This window comes from Lepisma saccharinum, chromosome 2, assembly GCF_977018435.1.
Source record: "Lepisma saccharinum chromosome 2, izLepSacc3.1, whole genome shotgun sequence".
Taxonomy (NCBI): domain Eukaryota; kingdom Metazoa; phylum Arthropoda; class Insecta; order Zygentoma; family Lepismatidae; genus Lepisma; species Lepisma saccharinum.
Genome location: NC_139230.1, coordinates 185,075,304 through 185,090,189, shown reverse-complemented (window position 1 = coordinate 185,090,189; position 14,886 = coordinate 185,075,304). Strand labels below are relative to the sequence as shown.

Below are 14,886 nucleotides of genomic sequence, written 5' to 3'. Positions count from 1 at the left end.
CCCAGAAAATAGCAGATTCCACTAACTGTCTGTCTGTGTGTTCCGTTAGGGTGGTGAGGCTAAAAAAGTGAAGCTTTCTTTGATTTGTTTCATACTCTGAAATCTATTGTTTACTTGATTTAGTACAATTTCTAAACTCAGTAGAATAACGTATTTTCTTGCCTGTCGTCTACCCTTTGGCAACGCAATCAATGAAGAACTATTCAGCTAATGAAGGTTTTCTTCTAATGTGGTATTTCACTTTCTCCTTTTCTATAGTCATTAACATTTTCTGTTTACAGTTGTAAGGACATAGAAATAAAACATGTTTGGTTGAAGATATAATTTAACACTTTCACCAAAGTGCCGTTTCAAGATTCTTTAACACTGTTGGAGCAATATTTCGTATCAGATATCATTAGTCTCTTCAAACATACCCTGACTTCAACATACTTCAACTACAAGGACAAGTACTATGAACAGACCGACGGAGTGGTAATGGGATCCCCGCTCTCACCAGCAATAGCCAATTTCTTCATGGAGAACTTCGAACACAAGGCACTCCGTTCAGCTCCACAGAAACCTTCCGCATTCTACAGATACGTAGACGACGCCTTTGTCGTCTGGCCGCACGATGAAGCAGCGCTACAGACGTTCCTGGATCACCTCAACAACCAGCACCAGAACATCAAATTCACCATAGAGACAGAGATCAACGGCAGCCTTCCATTCCTGGACATCCTCATTACACGCAAACCGGACGGGACCTTAGGACACAGCGTATACAGGAAACCTACTCACACCGACCTATACCTCAACGCCAAAAGTTTTCACCATCCAGCGCAGCGATCAACAGTACTTTCGACATTGTTTCACCGAGCCATCGCCATCAGGAAATAAGACACCTACGCACAGCTTTCAGACAGAATGGATACAGTGAAGGCATTATCAACAAGACGCTAAAGAAAGTAACACACAAGAGCAACCAACGAACAAACCCGGATCCACCTGATGACCAAGAAGACAAGAAGATAGCCATCGTCCCATACACCGCTAACCTCTCTGCAGTCATCAGCCACATTCTCTCAAAACACAACATCAAGACCATCCACAAACCGCCATCGAAAGTCAGAAGCCGACTTCGAAACCCCAAAGACGACCTAGGACAGAAGACACCCGGGGTTTACCCTATCGCCTGTGCCTGCGGTAAAGCCTACATTGGACAAACGGGGAGGACAATCGAACAGCGCTGCAAAGAACACGCCAGCTACATAGAGAATTTTCATCCGGAAAAATCAGGGTTAGCAGAACATTCAATCCAGGAGGGCCATAGAATTGACTTCACAACCACCGAGATCATCAATAAATCATCAACTTACTGGGACCGTCTCATCAAAGAAGCAATAGCCATACACGGGGAAAAGGACAACCTCAACAGGGACACGGGACTTGAACTGAACGCAGCCTGGTTAGCGATAGTCGACTGGGAGCGCGGACGTCGGAGAAACGCCACCTGATTGTCCCGCCACCTACACCGGACCCCTACCACACCAAATACATATAACGTCACCCTGACTTATCTCTGCACTTCATTCCCTGAAGATGAGAGTGACGTTAGCTCTCGAAAGCTCGGAAACCTTTCCGGATATCACTTGGCTGATTGCCCGAGAACACCTTTTCAATATTCGCCGCCAGGAAAGCTTCAAGAATTGTATTAGGAACTAATGTTCCTAGGTTTTGTCAAAATAGTCCCCTCGGCTCTTTATACACAGCTGCCACCGTTTCTGGAGGTCATGGAAGCAAGCAGGGAAAGCTTCATCTAGGATGCTTCTCAGCACATATGTCACAAAACCGTTTGGATTGCTACCAATATCTTCGTGACGCTTCCCTTTCAGCGGTGTTTGCACACGGGGAGACAAAAAATAATCACAAGGTAACTTGTCGGATGAATATGGGGGATGTGGTAGAGCAGAGATACAATGCTTGACCTGGACTGATAAAGCAGTATGTTGCCTTGTATTGTCGTGCAATAAGAACCACTGCCCAGATGCCCACAAATCAGGACGGCACCGAAAAATTGCTTGACGTAATGTTTCAGGACGTCAATATAAAGGTTTTTGTTTATCGTTTGCCCTTCAGGCAGATATTCAAGGTGCACCAAGCCTTTAGCATGAAAAAATGGGATCAACATTGTCTTTGGATCATCTTGCACTGAATCTCTTCCCTTCCGAAACCTTTTGTGCCATTCAAAGATACGGCTTCTCGATAATGCCTTGTCACCAAATATTTGCTGTATCATATTCCATGTTTCACTAGGGGTTTCCCAGCTTAACACAAAACTTAATGTTAACTCTCTGCTCGGAATGCACTTCCATCACGACACTTGTGTAACTTCCAACTAAATGCGCCAACAAGCCAAACAGTGGGCTGCTAAGCACAGCCCTGCCACCTAGTGTGTTTACATGGAAACACTTCCAAGGTCATTTCTATTCATAACACATATCACTAAATGACACCCATTTCTTGTGTTTCAATATCACAGGTAAAGAATAAAAAATCAGTCCTGGAACTTTTCTGACTAAGGTTGTATTTCCAGGATCTGTGTTTGGCGCTTTACTGAGGTGCATGTGAAGTTTTATACTATAGCTGTATTACAAGACATTCTCGATATTCATTAATAACATCACTTTTAAAATATAATGCTAGTGTTCATATACTGCTTAATTTAAAGCAGGTGCATCATTTGGAACAAAAATATATCGAATCCGATTATATTTACCCCAAGAAAACGGCGGAGGTGAGTTATTTGAAACAGTAGCGAAGCGTAGTCTTACGAAGGAGGCAAGCAATGTTTCAGTACAACAAAACATGTAGTACAATGGCACGCCAAGAGGGGGATTAAAGGTTTATAGCCTCATTGGCCCGGTCGCTGGATTTGTCAAAATATCATAATAAAGTGACGGTTCTAAAAAAAAAACCATATGATCCTCAAACGTTACATTTACTTTCGAAATTCCAGGTAACGTTATTCGTATGGTAGTAAACGTCTTACATATGCGAACTTTCCGCATACGATTAAAGGGGTACGTAATTTCTTATTTATTTATTAGTACTTTTATTTGTTCATTATTTTTTAATGTGGGCAAACGGTGGCCAAACGGATTTAGGTAAAATAACTCATTTATTTAATTTACACTGCGTGATTGTAATTTAGGATTTGTGGGCCCCCTAAAAATCGCATTCGGAGTCAAACATTAAAATAAAAAGTTAAACACAAACTTTAAAAATTTCATTTCAAACCAAAGAAACACATGCATAGACGATGTACTCACCACAATAAATTCCAAACCCCTTTGCATATATAGGAAATTTCCCGCTATCGAACAATTCAACAAATCTTAGGGCCTCAAGGTTCTCAAAACGTGAAGACACTCCCATGCTCTTTCCACAACTGGAAATCATCCACGCAAGATCACTTTGGAAATCTCTGAAACGACCGAAAGTGATACCAACCTATTTCCTTAATTTTATCCTTCATGGGAAGGGAGTGGAATCAGAATCATTACAGCAGAAAGAGTATATACATAATATTTAAGTAATAAAGTGTCACACAGAGGCGGGGCCGGGGCCGGGGGAGGGTTGGCCCCCCTTTGGCCCAGTATTCCTAAGAAAAGGAAAGTCAAAGGCAGGAAAAGATGACAAAATGAGGAGACTACTACAAAAAATCCTGGGAGCACCACTTGTGTCATAATAATAAAACTTAAAACATGTTCCTGTGTTCATAATGTGTACAATGTATACGATTTAATTGTGCTGTGTAAATATCAGTAGAGAGTTTTTTTAGATAGCTTTATTTTCACCCCAAGTTTTATTCAAAAGCAGTCAATTTATTGAATGTGGTTGTAAAATTTGTGAAACAGCTCACTTGAATTAGGTGTAAATAATTTGGCAGTTGCAAACACTGGTACGGTCAACACTTTTGACGTAATTTGAGCTGGACCGAGCTGGACACAGGGTGCAGACCAAGGTCCGTCGAATCTTCCCTCCCTCCCTGGGGAAACTGTTCACGGTGGTGCAGACATTTCACTTCCTGAAACACAAACCCCCGCCCTTTACCATCTCGCCCGAACTCCCAATATCCATTTTTTTACGCGTTTTACAATTCGCGAAATCTAAAATAAATTGTAATATAAAATGATATATATATATGGAATTTAGAACAATGATAATAACTTATTTAGTTATTTTATGACTAAGAATTATTTTTATATTCGCGATCTTGTTTACGTGTTCATGAAGACACAAATTCTTTACTCGTAGTTTTTGGTGGCAATATATCCTTCTGCTTTCGGTTGAGCTCGGCTATTTTCGGGAATCACGCAAGCTCAGCAAGCAGAGCTTTTGGTATAAGCGTTGTGGACGGGTTCCACTCGAATTTCACGCTTCGCCATGTGACTCCTTCGGGTGCGTTATTTTCCCGCAGAGCAGCCGCAAGCATTGAGGCTGGTGCTTGCTACAGAGCTGCTGAGGGAGTTTGCGGCTGTAATTTTTCGCGAAATCGAGTGCGATAGAAACGAAATAAGGCTAAAACATTAAGTACATTAAATGATATTCGAATAATGCAAGCAGTGCTTGCATTGCTTGTACTATATCTTCGCCTCTGATTTGAAAGAAAAACCGTATTTTATTATCGCCCTGAGCTTAAGGATTTCTAACCAGGGTTCCGTAATGTTTCGTGAAGCAATAATTGAATCGGTAATACGGCTGGAGCATGTTATTTGGTTTATCTTTATTTTAAGTTGTGTAACAATTTGTGTTAAATACTGAAATTGTGAGTTTTATAAACCGACTCACAATCACTATTTATATGCACATTTAGATAATTTAATTTACTAAACCAATCAATAACTTCAAGGTTTTTTTTTCGAAAATCGAACATTTAAAAAATATGGACAGTTTAAGATTCATTCAGACATCAATTATTATTCATCCAAACTATTTTGGGGGATTATGATGAACGATTTTATGGGCGGTCTTGTGTGGTGGACACCCCTGTTTAGGGAGGAGGGGCAGATTAAGTATAGTGTTAAGTAAAGCTAAGGAAAAAGTTATTTTCGGTAGACACGCTGTCGTAATTAAATACTTTGTGGGGATTACGATATGGTTTTGAGGGCGCGAATGATATGATTTGGGGGGACGCACGACATGATTTGGGGTGGATGCTCCATTGGCCTTGGGGGGGGGGGGGGATGGGCACCCCTAATGACCGTTACTGATGGAAAAGAATAAAGTAGGTGTAGTTGTTTTGAATCTGCTCTACGAAACCCTTTGTACATGTAAATTAATCTCTGAATCACAGAGAGGGGAAATGCAGGAGAAAATGAACATTGGTGCCACGGAAATTGGAATTCTTTTGATATAGTGACTTTCGATGGGTCCGGACACACTCTATACACGCCCCAGTTTCGTACCCATCAATACAATAAAACAGTGATATGAATTGAGGTTTTTCTTTCTCCGATTGAACATTCATGAAGGCTTCCCCCCACCCCTAATCGGGGGGTCTGCACACGCCTATGCAACGAAGAAAGGTGCAAGTTGCAGGTAAGTGAAAATATAATACAGTGGAAACATGAGAGATGTGCACGCACATTACGTTCATTCTTAAACCTTGGTTTAGCCTATGAGAAAGACAAATTCAATATGCTTTAATTGAAGGGGTCCGCCGTATAACGTTGTGACAAAAAAGTGATTTTTCAGAAATGAGCAAAAACATTTGTAGAATACATGGGCGTTTGTTTCGAACTTTTTTCAGCTAGAATGTATAGTTCGTATTGAAATAAACATAAAACCAAAAGAACAATTCATTGCAATAAGCCATTAATGCGTTAGAGAGCTTTTTACACCATGTAATGAGGTAAGAACGTTGTAAGCGACTGGCAGTTACAAGGTTATACCCCGAACTAGCTGGTGTCGCTTAACTAAGGACGGGGCAGGAATGAAAAACGTACCACAGTATTCCTGTCAATACCTCATTTTATGATACAAGTAAAGCAATAGTAGATAAAAGTACAAAAATGGTATTATAAAAGTATAACATAATGTTAAATGAGGATAATACATTTTCTTGTGGGTTAACATTTCCATTACTCAACTTCAAGTTCTTGGTAAAAGGCAACAATTCTCGTGGAAGATACTGACACATATCATCCAAATCTTTCTTTTTGGCAGCCTTTATAGGGAGACGACCTTCGTACAGGTTGGGAAAAGCAGCCACTTTTACTGGGGGAAGATTTCTCTTGGCTGGCCCTTTGGATTGTTTGGTCAAACAGTGTGTTTTCCATGGTTGTAGAACGTCGGATGTTCTTCCACGTAATGTTGTCGGGTCATCATTGACGATTTGGTACCATACATGGTCTGTAATATTATATGATTTGGTGACCAATGAATGCAAAACGATGTCCAAGTTTTTGAAATCATCTGTACACATGACATATACGTCGAACTGGTCGGAACTCCTAGCATTAGCAATAACTTCTACCCATTGAAATGGGACATACACTTTTTTCCCCTTTTTTGCTCGTTCAATAACGGCAAAATCCCTATCACAGGGGAGAAAACTGTAGCCAGTAGTCATAAACTTTTGCTCAATAGTCGAAAAGTACTCATTTACTACCACGTGTTGCATTAAAGCTATCATGCGCCAGTTGTTGTTTTGCCCAACACATCTGTCAGACCACAACGTCAATTTGCGTGTTTCACCTTTTTTCAGTATGGAAAAATGTAGTTGTATATACTTCAGGATACATGATGATATCTCTGCTGACCCTCGCTTGGCTATGGTCTCGTCCCAAAAAAACATCATAGCTTTATTGTTACCCTGATTGTGGACAGCAAGATTGAAACAGGACAGCTGCCTTTGATAAAATACGTTATTATGGGTCAGATTTGGACAAAATAAAACCTGCTGCAGATCAACACATAAAACAATGTTTTCTGCGTGTTCCTTGGCATTTTTCGTCTCTTCTGACAGTGACTTATAAGCAAGATCTGCCCTCATGTGATGAAGGTTACTTTCATTTGCAATTTGTCTCATTTCCGCTTCATTGTTGGTTGAAATCATACGAATGTGCAAGCGGTCACAATATGCACAAGTATCGGACGGGGCAGACCAAATCTTAGTTTAAAATCAGAATTGAAAATGTCACGGTACAGATGAAGTTTTACTTTAACTTCAGGATGTTTAATGCAAAAAAGTTCCCACATTTTCCTTACATTTAGCCCTGCATCCAAACATTGTATTTTACTCTCATGCCTTGAATAATGATTTTCCTGCCGTGGGAATGAGGAAATATGATGTTTAATAAGCTCCCTGGTCTCATCCGATGTTTCCCGTGTAATCCTCGGTTGTCAGTCAAAGCTTTATCAAACTTTATTTTATCAAGAAGTATCTGTACACGGCGATGTGTGATCTTAAAAATGTTGCATAACATTTTTTGGCATATTCGTACATTACTTTCCTTCCTTGGAAGATAATACTCTACAGTGCAATGTCTTCTAGAAATATCTTCACTTAACCGTCTGCAAGTAATATCGACTACCTTGATGCACGATTGAGCCAAAAATGGTGTTTGCTTGTTGTAATCCAGTTTATAGAAGTCCTGAAAGTGCTGCAACATTTCCGCATGATTCGAATTGACAAGAGCAAACTCTCCCCTGAAAAACAAATACAATAATATAATATTAGAGTAAGCAGTGATGGTAGTATTTAAATAGACACAAAGGCGTATTCACATTATTTTGCCTGATAACGATTTCTAAATCGACATACTGCTATTTATATTTCAATATAACTACTAATCTTCACTAAAATGGAACATTGAAATTTGAACCAAAATATAATACATATTCGTAATAAGGAGCGTTATCCCTTTCACTTGGACATCCAAAGCCATAATACAAAAATGACATACAAAATTGGTGCAAAAATATTTTGCCCAAACAAGTTTTCCCTGGGTGTAGGCAGGTACAAATAAGAATCGTGGCAATTTTAGGCTTGCTCGGATGTATGGTTCCGGAATCAAAAATGGGATGCCAACAGACAGGCATACGCACAATTTTGTCTACGGACTCTACATTATTGAAGGGTAACACTGACAAATACGATCAGAACCCCGCAATACGTAAACGTATTGCAACAAGTGGTGGTTACAACGTTATTCTACTCACCTCTTCTGGCGGCAGTTTTCCGGGTACAGTTTTTTTCTTCTTTGTTACATATGGCATGCCAGCATCTCTCAAAGCTTTCCTCTTCTTATCCTCCCAATGCGAAACATTAACTTTCCGTTTTTTACCATTATTTATGCGTTTTTGATCACCCGGTGACAGAGTAACGCCCGACACAGCGTCCATTGTTTGGCTCGGTTTGGTGCATACAACGTTCTTCCGGCTTCTCACTTAGGTTTGCAGTGCTACCAACCTAATATATCATTAATCTAAATTTACCACATGTAATGTCGCATACTCCGTTTTTGCCACAAAATCTCCACATTGGAAAAGTTGGCGCTTACAACGTTATACGGCGGACCCCTTCAATTGTACGCAGTATGTTTACCTTGACGATGATATTTTCAGGAAATCTCTCATTTCCATATTTCCTTTACCACGCAACGTACAAGTACAGACATCGGTTGAAATGGTTTGAATTTTTAATTGATACCAGAGTAGTTGGGTTGTTTTTGCCAGATGATAAATGTTTGTGTGTTTGTGATATACGTGAAAGAATTAATGATGCTCAAAGTGAGGGGGAATGGTATCCCCCAGCTAGCAAAATTTTTGCAAAGCATTCCCCCAGTTGTCTCATTGTCACAATGTTAAATCATGGAAACATCCTCTTAGTTAACACCTAGGCTCGAGCTCGACCAAACATACCCAAAGCTACATTTTCCACTTCAAGAGCGGGGTATCAAGGAAATACACGTAAGTACACGCATGATCGATCATCTTTATGTTATTGCAGTCGCGTGGCGTGAGTTTTTCAACAGTGTTATCTGCCAAAGGACAATTATGGTTGTTAGACGATATCATTTCCAGTTTCCACCCTTCCCCCACCCAGATATCTTCGATCTAGTTTCTTGTTAATTTCGTTCTCTTTTTACAACCCACCTTGGTGATTTATTCACACACATACTGAAATAGATAGGAAGAACTATCGCTCATGAGAAAGCTCGAAAATCCTACGAATAGTGACCGAGCCCTGTTGTCATTTTTCTTTCCATTTGAGATGGAGAGGGGAAGAAGATGAACCCCACAGTCCTGGGTTCAGTTTTCCGTTAGGCGACAGTACGGCAGAATGTAGCTGCCAACTTGCAGACTTATTTTTATTTATTTTTTTGATCAAAATTTGTCCAAATCACGAATAATGCCAAGTAACTGTCCTGCCATAGTCATCTATTACTTAATCAGTCTGAGTCGTAGTAAAATCCAGCCTTGGTTTGCAGATAAATGAATTTCTGATATGCCTACGCAAGTAGTACAAAAAATGATTAAAATTTCTCTCCTTCGTTCTCTATCTCACACACGGAGAAAACAAGTTGTTTACGAATTTCATACAATTGAACAGAACAAGTTCATTTTCTAACTTTAGCCAATTTATATATTTACACACCATATCTATTAGTTTTTTCCAGTGGTGGCGATTGGGTTCTAAAACTGCGGGAGCAAGGTATCAAAACTGGAGAGGGGAGGGGCGAAGACAGTTTACTTTCCTCTTTATACATAATGTTTAGCATAGTACGGCAGAAAAAAGTAGCAAAAAGAGTGGGGCAACTGCAGCCACGGATTTTATCTCATACCACCTGCATAACATTTACGGTTATTTCTTAAGTGCATACCAAAAAAGGAAAACGATCATCCACAAATATTTTGAAAACAATCACCGAAATCGAACTTATCATACTTATTTTTCCATTTCATAAGCTACGACAACCAAAGTTACGTGAGTTCTTTTCACATGTAAATTTCTCTTCCACTGACGTTGCCATTCGCGATTAAAATTATCAGATATGCCATCTGGTGAGCATTTCAGGAACCACTCCACGTTGGACACTTTGCTGCGCTTCGCCGTGTTGAAGCCGTTCAGAGCAAAGGAAACATGCGAAAAAGTAGCGTCTACTGTTCAGTTTTTTTTTTGCTATAAATTGTTTTGTGGTTCAGGACAAGTGAAAACCTTACATGTGTTTTCTACCCCGTGGAATCAACGAAATCAAATGTTTTCAGGGTTGGCAATTTTCTTTAAAGAAACAAAACAATCTTTTAAACATGTTTCAAATGTTTTAAATTGTGTTTTAATCAACAACAGGAAACATAAACCAATAAAATGTTTAAATTGTAATGCCAAGATGTATTTTTTTCTAGGGGTGCGCGGGACAGAATTGTATTGGTCGGGACGGGAGATGTTTTTAATACCGACATTCGGGACGGGAAATAATCGAAATTTCCCGATGCTTTGAAAGTCTCGAATTCTACAAGTCATTTTCAACTTAAGTGGTTGCTTTTGCATTTCTGGAATAAAAACAAACAATTTCCGATAAGTTCCAGACACTTGCAATGCAGAAAACGTCGAGAATTAACATTTTTTGAAAATGGCCATTTGGTATTTCCCGACTGCTTGGGATCCTGAAAAGTCGGGAAGTCATTTCCCGAAGTCGGGATCGGGACAGGAATTTTTTTCCCGATCCCGGTCCCGACTTTTCGGGATCCCGCACACCCCTACTTTTTTCCCAAGAATGATGGACATTTTCACAATTTTTTTTTAAAGATCATTTTTATAATCTACACAATCGACAAATAAACCCTGTAATTTCCCACGTTCATGTGGGATCGTTTTTAGGTAAAAAATCGAGTTTCTAATTTTCGAGCCGAGCGTTGCTCGCAAAACACACCTGCGCCATGTTGTGACGTCGTCGTTCGGCTCGTCCTGTCGTCTGCACTTCGCGTTGGCTGCATTTGGTGTTAGGGCGCGTCGGTATTTGCTATGAGATAATGGATTGGAAAAGATACGGAACTACTATAACAGGAAATGGTCGTTACCACTAAGCAAGCACTAAATCAGTGCTTTACCACAGTTTTCTCTGCTGAGTTAACATTACAAATGCTGCAACGCCAAGGGTTCCGGGTTCGAATCCCGGTCGGGCTTGGTTGTTTGTGAATGTCCATTCATCATTTCATCACTCATCCCCATCTTCGCAAATTAGCCAAGAGGCACAAAACGCGAAGTAAAATAAACTAAATCAAATCAAATCAAACATTACAAATGAGATTTTTTGTTGCCTTGTGCCGAAACAAGTTTCCATCTTGAGAGTTACAAGAGCAGAGCAGCCCGAATTTTATAGCTGGCCAGTGTTGAGGATATCACAGTGGAAAATAAAGATATCATCATTATGCACAAATATGAGTACCAGATGCTCCAATATGATATTTCTCAACGCACGCACGAATGAAAAAAAAACCAACAAGAAAACAGACGACTTGTTTGTGTGCGATTTACATGGCGAAGCCACATGAATGATTAGCTACAAGAACAATGAAATTGGTCTGTGAAAGCTATGTAAAAGTGCAAGTTACTAAAAATACTGTTCTATTTGATTACATTGTAGTGCATTACCATGGGCGTAGCTAGATATTTTTGTACGGAGGAGGGTGTTCAGGTTCTGATAAAAGTTAAAACATTAATAATAATAATAATAATGGTTTTTATTGTTATTGCACAACAATAACTATTATAAACTAATACAATAAGAGTTTTTATTTCTATAATGATTTTATTACATCCTTCCTTGGGCAGGCTGTTCTATTCGGTCCACCAGATGAGCGAATATGCAGCGCAACTATATATATATATATATATATTACATTTGAAATACAGTTAGTGTACTGAAATGCAAAGTAATATATTTTGTTATTTACATTCACAATTTCACACGCCTTGTTCAAGAAAAAAATAATTAAGAGTAAATTTTGGTCATATAGTGCAACCTCTCGAATAAGAAATCAAATTTTTGGAATTTTGAAAACTTGAACCAACCAATCGATAGAAAATCTCCCGAGATTTGCTCGTCACCATTTCACAAATGTTCAATGTGACGTGCTCTTGCTCTGGCAAGTCGAGCAGCGTACGCCTGACTCAACATGTGGACGCCACAACTAAAGGTGCAGTGTATGTAATGGTAGCACACTATCTTATTATACAATATTTCATGAACGTCAGTTGGGGGAGGCGAAAGGGAAACGAAGTGTCTGAAAGGGGTGAAGTCAGTGAAGTCTGAAGTGGCAAGAAAAAGAATAGCGAAGTAAAATAAAGCAAATCAATCAAATTCAAATACTTACTTTACATGCAGAATTGCTCATAGTTCTTTTGTTGCACGGTCGTTATGAGGATGTGTTATCCGTGTTGTCCTTGATCGCACTTTTATCTCCAAAATGTACTTTATATTGTGTCCGGTGTAGATTATTTTAAGTGAAAACTACATTATTTCGGGGTTTTGTCTATTGTGTGTAAGAAATTACAACATAATATATATTGATAATGAATATCATATAACGATAACAAGAACTTTGATCAGGGATAATTCTCTAGATCTGAGAAAAAGCAAAATGGCAGCGGCGGGCACGAGAAAAGTACTGTTCGTGTGTTTAGGTAAGTATTTTGCTAATTTGTTGTATTAAATCAAGGAAGTCACTGTTAAATATTTTGCAGTTCATTCTTACAGTGGATTGCAAGAGAAAAAATATTTCGCATTTGGTTGCAAGACGAATTAATTGCAATATTTTTCACCTCACCTCACATGTTGTTTGAAGATAAGAATAATAGGTACTACTTTACTATACCTGAGACACCTGGGAATCATTTCTTTCGCACTTTTTTACATTGCTAACGTACTATTCTGCATTCCGGAACACTTATTTAGGTGAAATAATTTAATTTGTTAGGAAAGTAATGTATATTTCTTACATTTACGAGTACTTACTGTTCTTGTTTATTTCCACACACAACATGGCGATAGCTTACCGTTGATCGTTCCTTGAGCCAGAAAAACCATTGACGTTGGCCCAAAAATTCACAAACCATCACGGGTACGAGGTATGCCTACTAGGTTAGGTTAGGCCTGTCAGGTTTGGTTCCATTAGCACTCCTTTCGTTCAATTTAGCATATACGGACAATACGAGAGCGTATTCTGCTCTCATGCAGGAAGCAAATGGCGGCAGCAGCAATAGCGCGGCGAAAATAGATTTTCGTACAAAACCACATGCAATCGCATTAAAATGAATCAAAATTACATTCCCGAACATCAACAACGCTACAGAAAATGATTTGCGTAAGTACTTTCTCCTGTAAATTTGAAGAAATCTGTCTCGGGTATAGTAAAGTGTTACCGAATAATATAATATGAGAAATTTACCATATAATTTAACGGAGTGACTACTGTTCGGATATGGACTGCTGCTGCTAATATGTCACATGATGTAGGTATGAAGATTTAATTATCCTAAATGCTTTCATTCTTAGACAGGTCAGGTTTAGGGCTGTTAGTATTAAAATTACAGCCCGAGTTCCGATTGTTTAACCTGGAGTTAGTCGAATGATGTCGGAGTAACGAAGATGGTTGACATGTTAGCACGACGCTAACACCTCCATTTTTTGAAATTTCGTTGATTTTTTTGGTTCTCAGTATCATTTTTTGTTCATTATGTGAATATTCCACATTTTTGTTTGGTCACGTCCAGTGCACAACGTGAACATTTCTTTGAGTTTGATTGTCATGTTCAACGTCTGATACTTCAGTGTTGCTGTCATGATCACTTATGCCAAATTGCTCTACATAAAGAATAAAATAAATCTCACTGCTCCTCACATACACTTTCATAGTCTGCATCATCCACTAACCATTGCACTATGAGTATTGTCTTGTCCATCATGAAAAAAGTCAAGAATACCAATACAATTCACGAATAGAAGAAGAAACAAATTAACACACTAACATCTGACAATGTGTTGACAGGATCATGGCACAGCTCCCTCCACCCTATTATATTTTCCCACCCGAAACTAAGAGCTTTTGTATTTTACAACATATATATAAGCCGATAAATTTCATTGTTAACGCATCGCTAACATGTCGACCAACACCGGGTTATTTCCAATTTCATCATGGTACACAGGAATCTCTTTCATGGTTCAATTTCTAATTATTTCTAATGGTTCTTTCACTTCCGTATCCTTGTATATGATTCTTCTCTTGCAACAAACCAGTTTATGGTCATCTTTTATGGACCGCTGCTACCATCTTGGTCACATGTGTGGTGCGAAGGATTTTTGTAGTTGGGTTAGGCAAGTCAGGTTTAGGGTTCTTAGTATTCAAATCATGTCTCTAAATGCTTGGTAACTGTTCCGATTGTTTTATAATTTCTCCTAGCACAAAGACTAATTATCGTTGAATTTTGGAAATCATTGTCACTTGAAATTTGAACCTTCCTTAAAGTAATGAGCACTGTTTGGACTCAAAAAAAGAGTTATTTATGTTGAAAACAACAACAGGAAAATTACCTTACGCACTTCTCATGGACAAGATATTCTCCATCGACAAGCGACAGTATATATCGTAGAAGTGTGGGAATGAATGTAGAAGTAAATCGGAACCTTAGTAGAATGCATTTAGGGACTTTATTTTAATACTAAGGGAACCAAACCTAACCTGCCTAACCTAACCTCAAAAGCATATATTGAACAAAACCTTAAGTAATCGCTAAAACTCCACAGTATGTGTTAACAGACGTACATCGAAATGAAACCATGTAAAAATTGCATTCGTAGCATGATGAAATTGCAATAAAACAAAAGGAACTTG

At 38.9% G+C, this 14,886-nt stretch overlaps 2 protein-coding genes across 2 annotated transcripts in view; both read left to right on the top strand.

The window, feature by feature from the left end:
- Positions 1-477: 477 nt before the first annotated feature.
- Positions 478-879, top strand: LOC145983785 (uncharacterized). Its single transcript, XM_083116834.1, has one exon. The coding sequence runs from the start codon at positions 478-480 to the stop codon at positions 877-879; it is 402 nt and encodes a 133-aa protein (XP_082972960.1).
- An 11,747-nt stretch (positions 880-12,626) lies between these two features.
- LOC145980842 (low molecular weight phosphotyrosine protein phosphatase 1-like) overlaps positions 12,627-14,886 on the top strand; it is a 46,188-nt gene continuing 43,928 nt past the window's right edge. Inside the window, exon 1 of the mRNA XM_083113930.1 lies at positions 12,627-12,676. Within this exon, the coding sequence (XP_082970056.1) occupies positions 12,634-12,676 (43 nt within the window). The 5' untranslated portion in view covers positions 12,627-12,633. The remainder of the gene's footprint in view (positions 12,677-14,886) is intronic.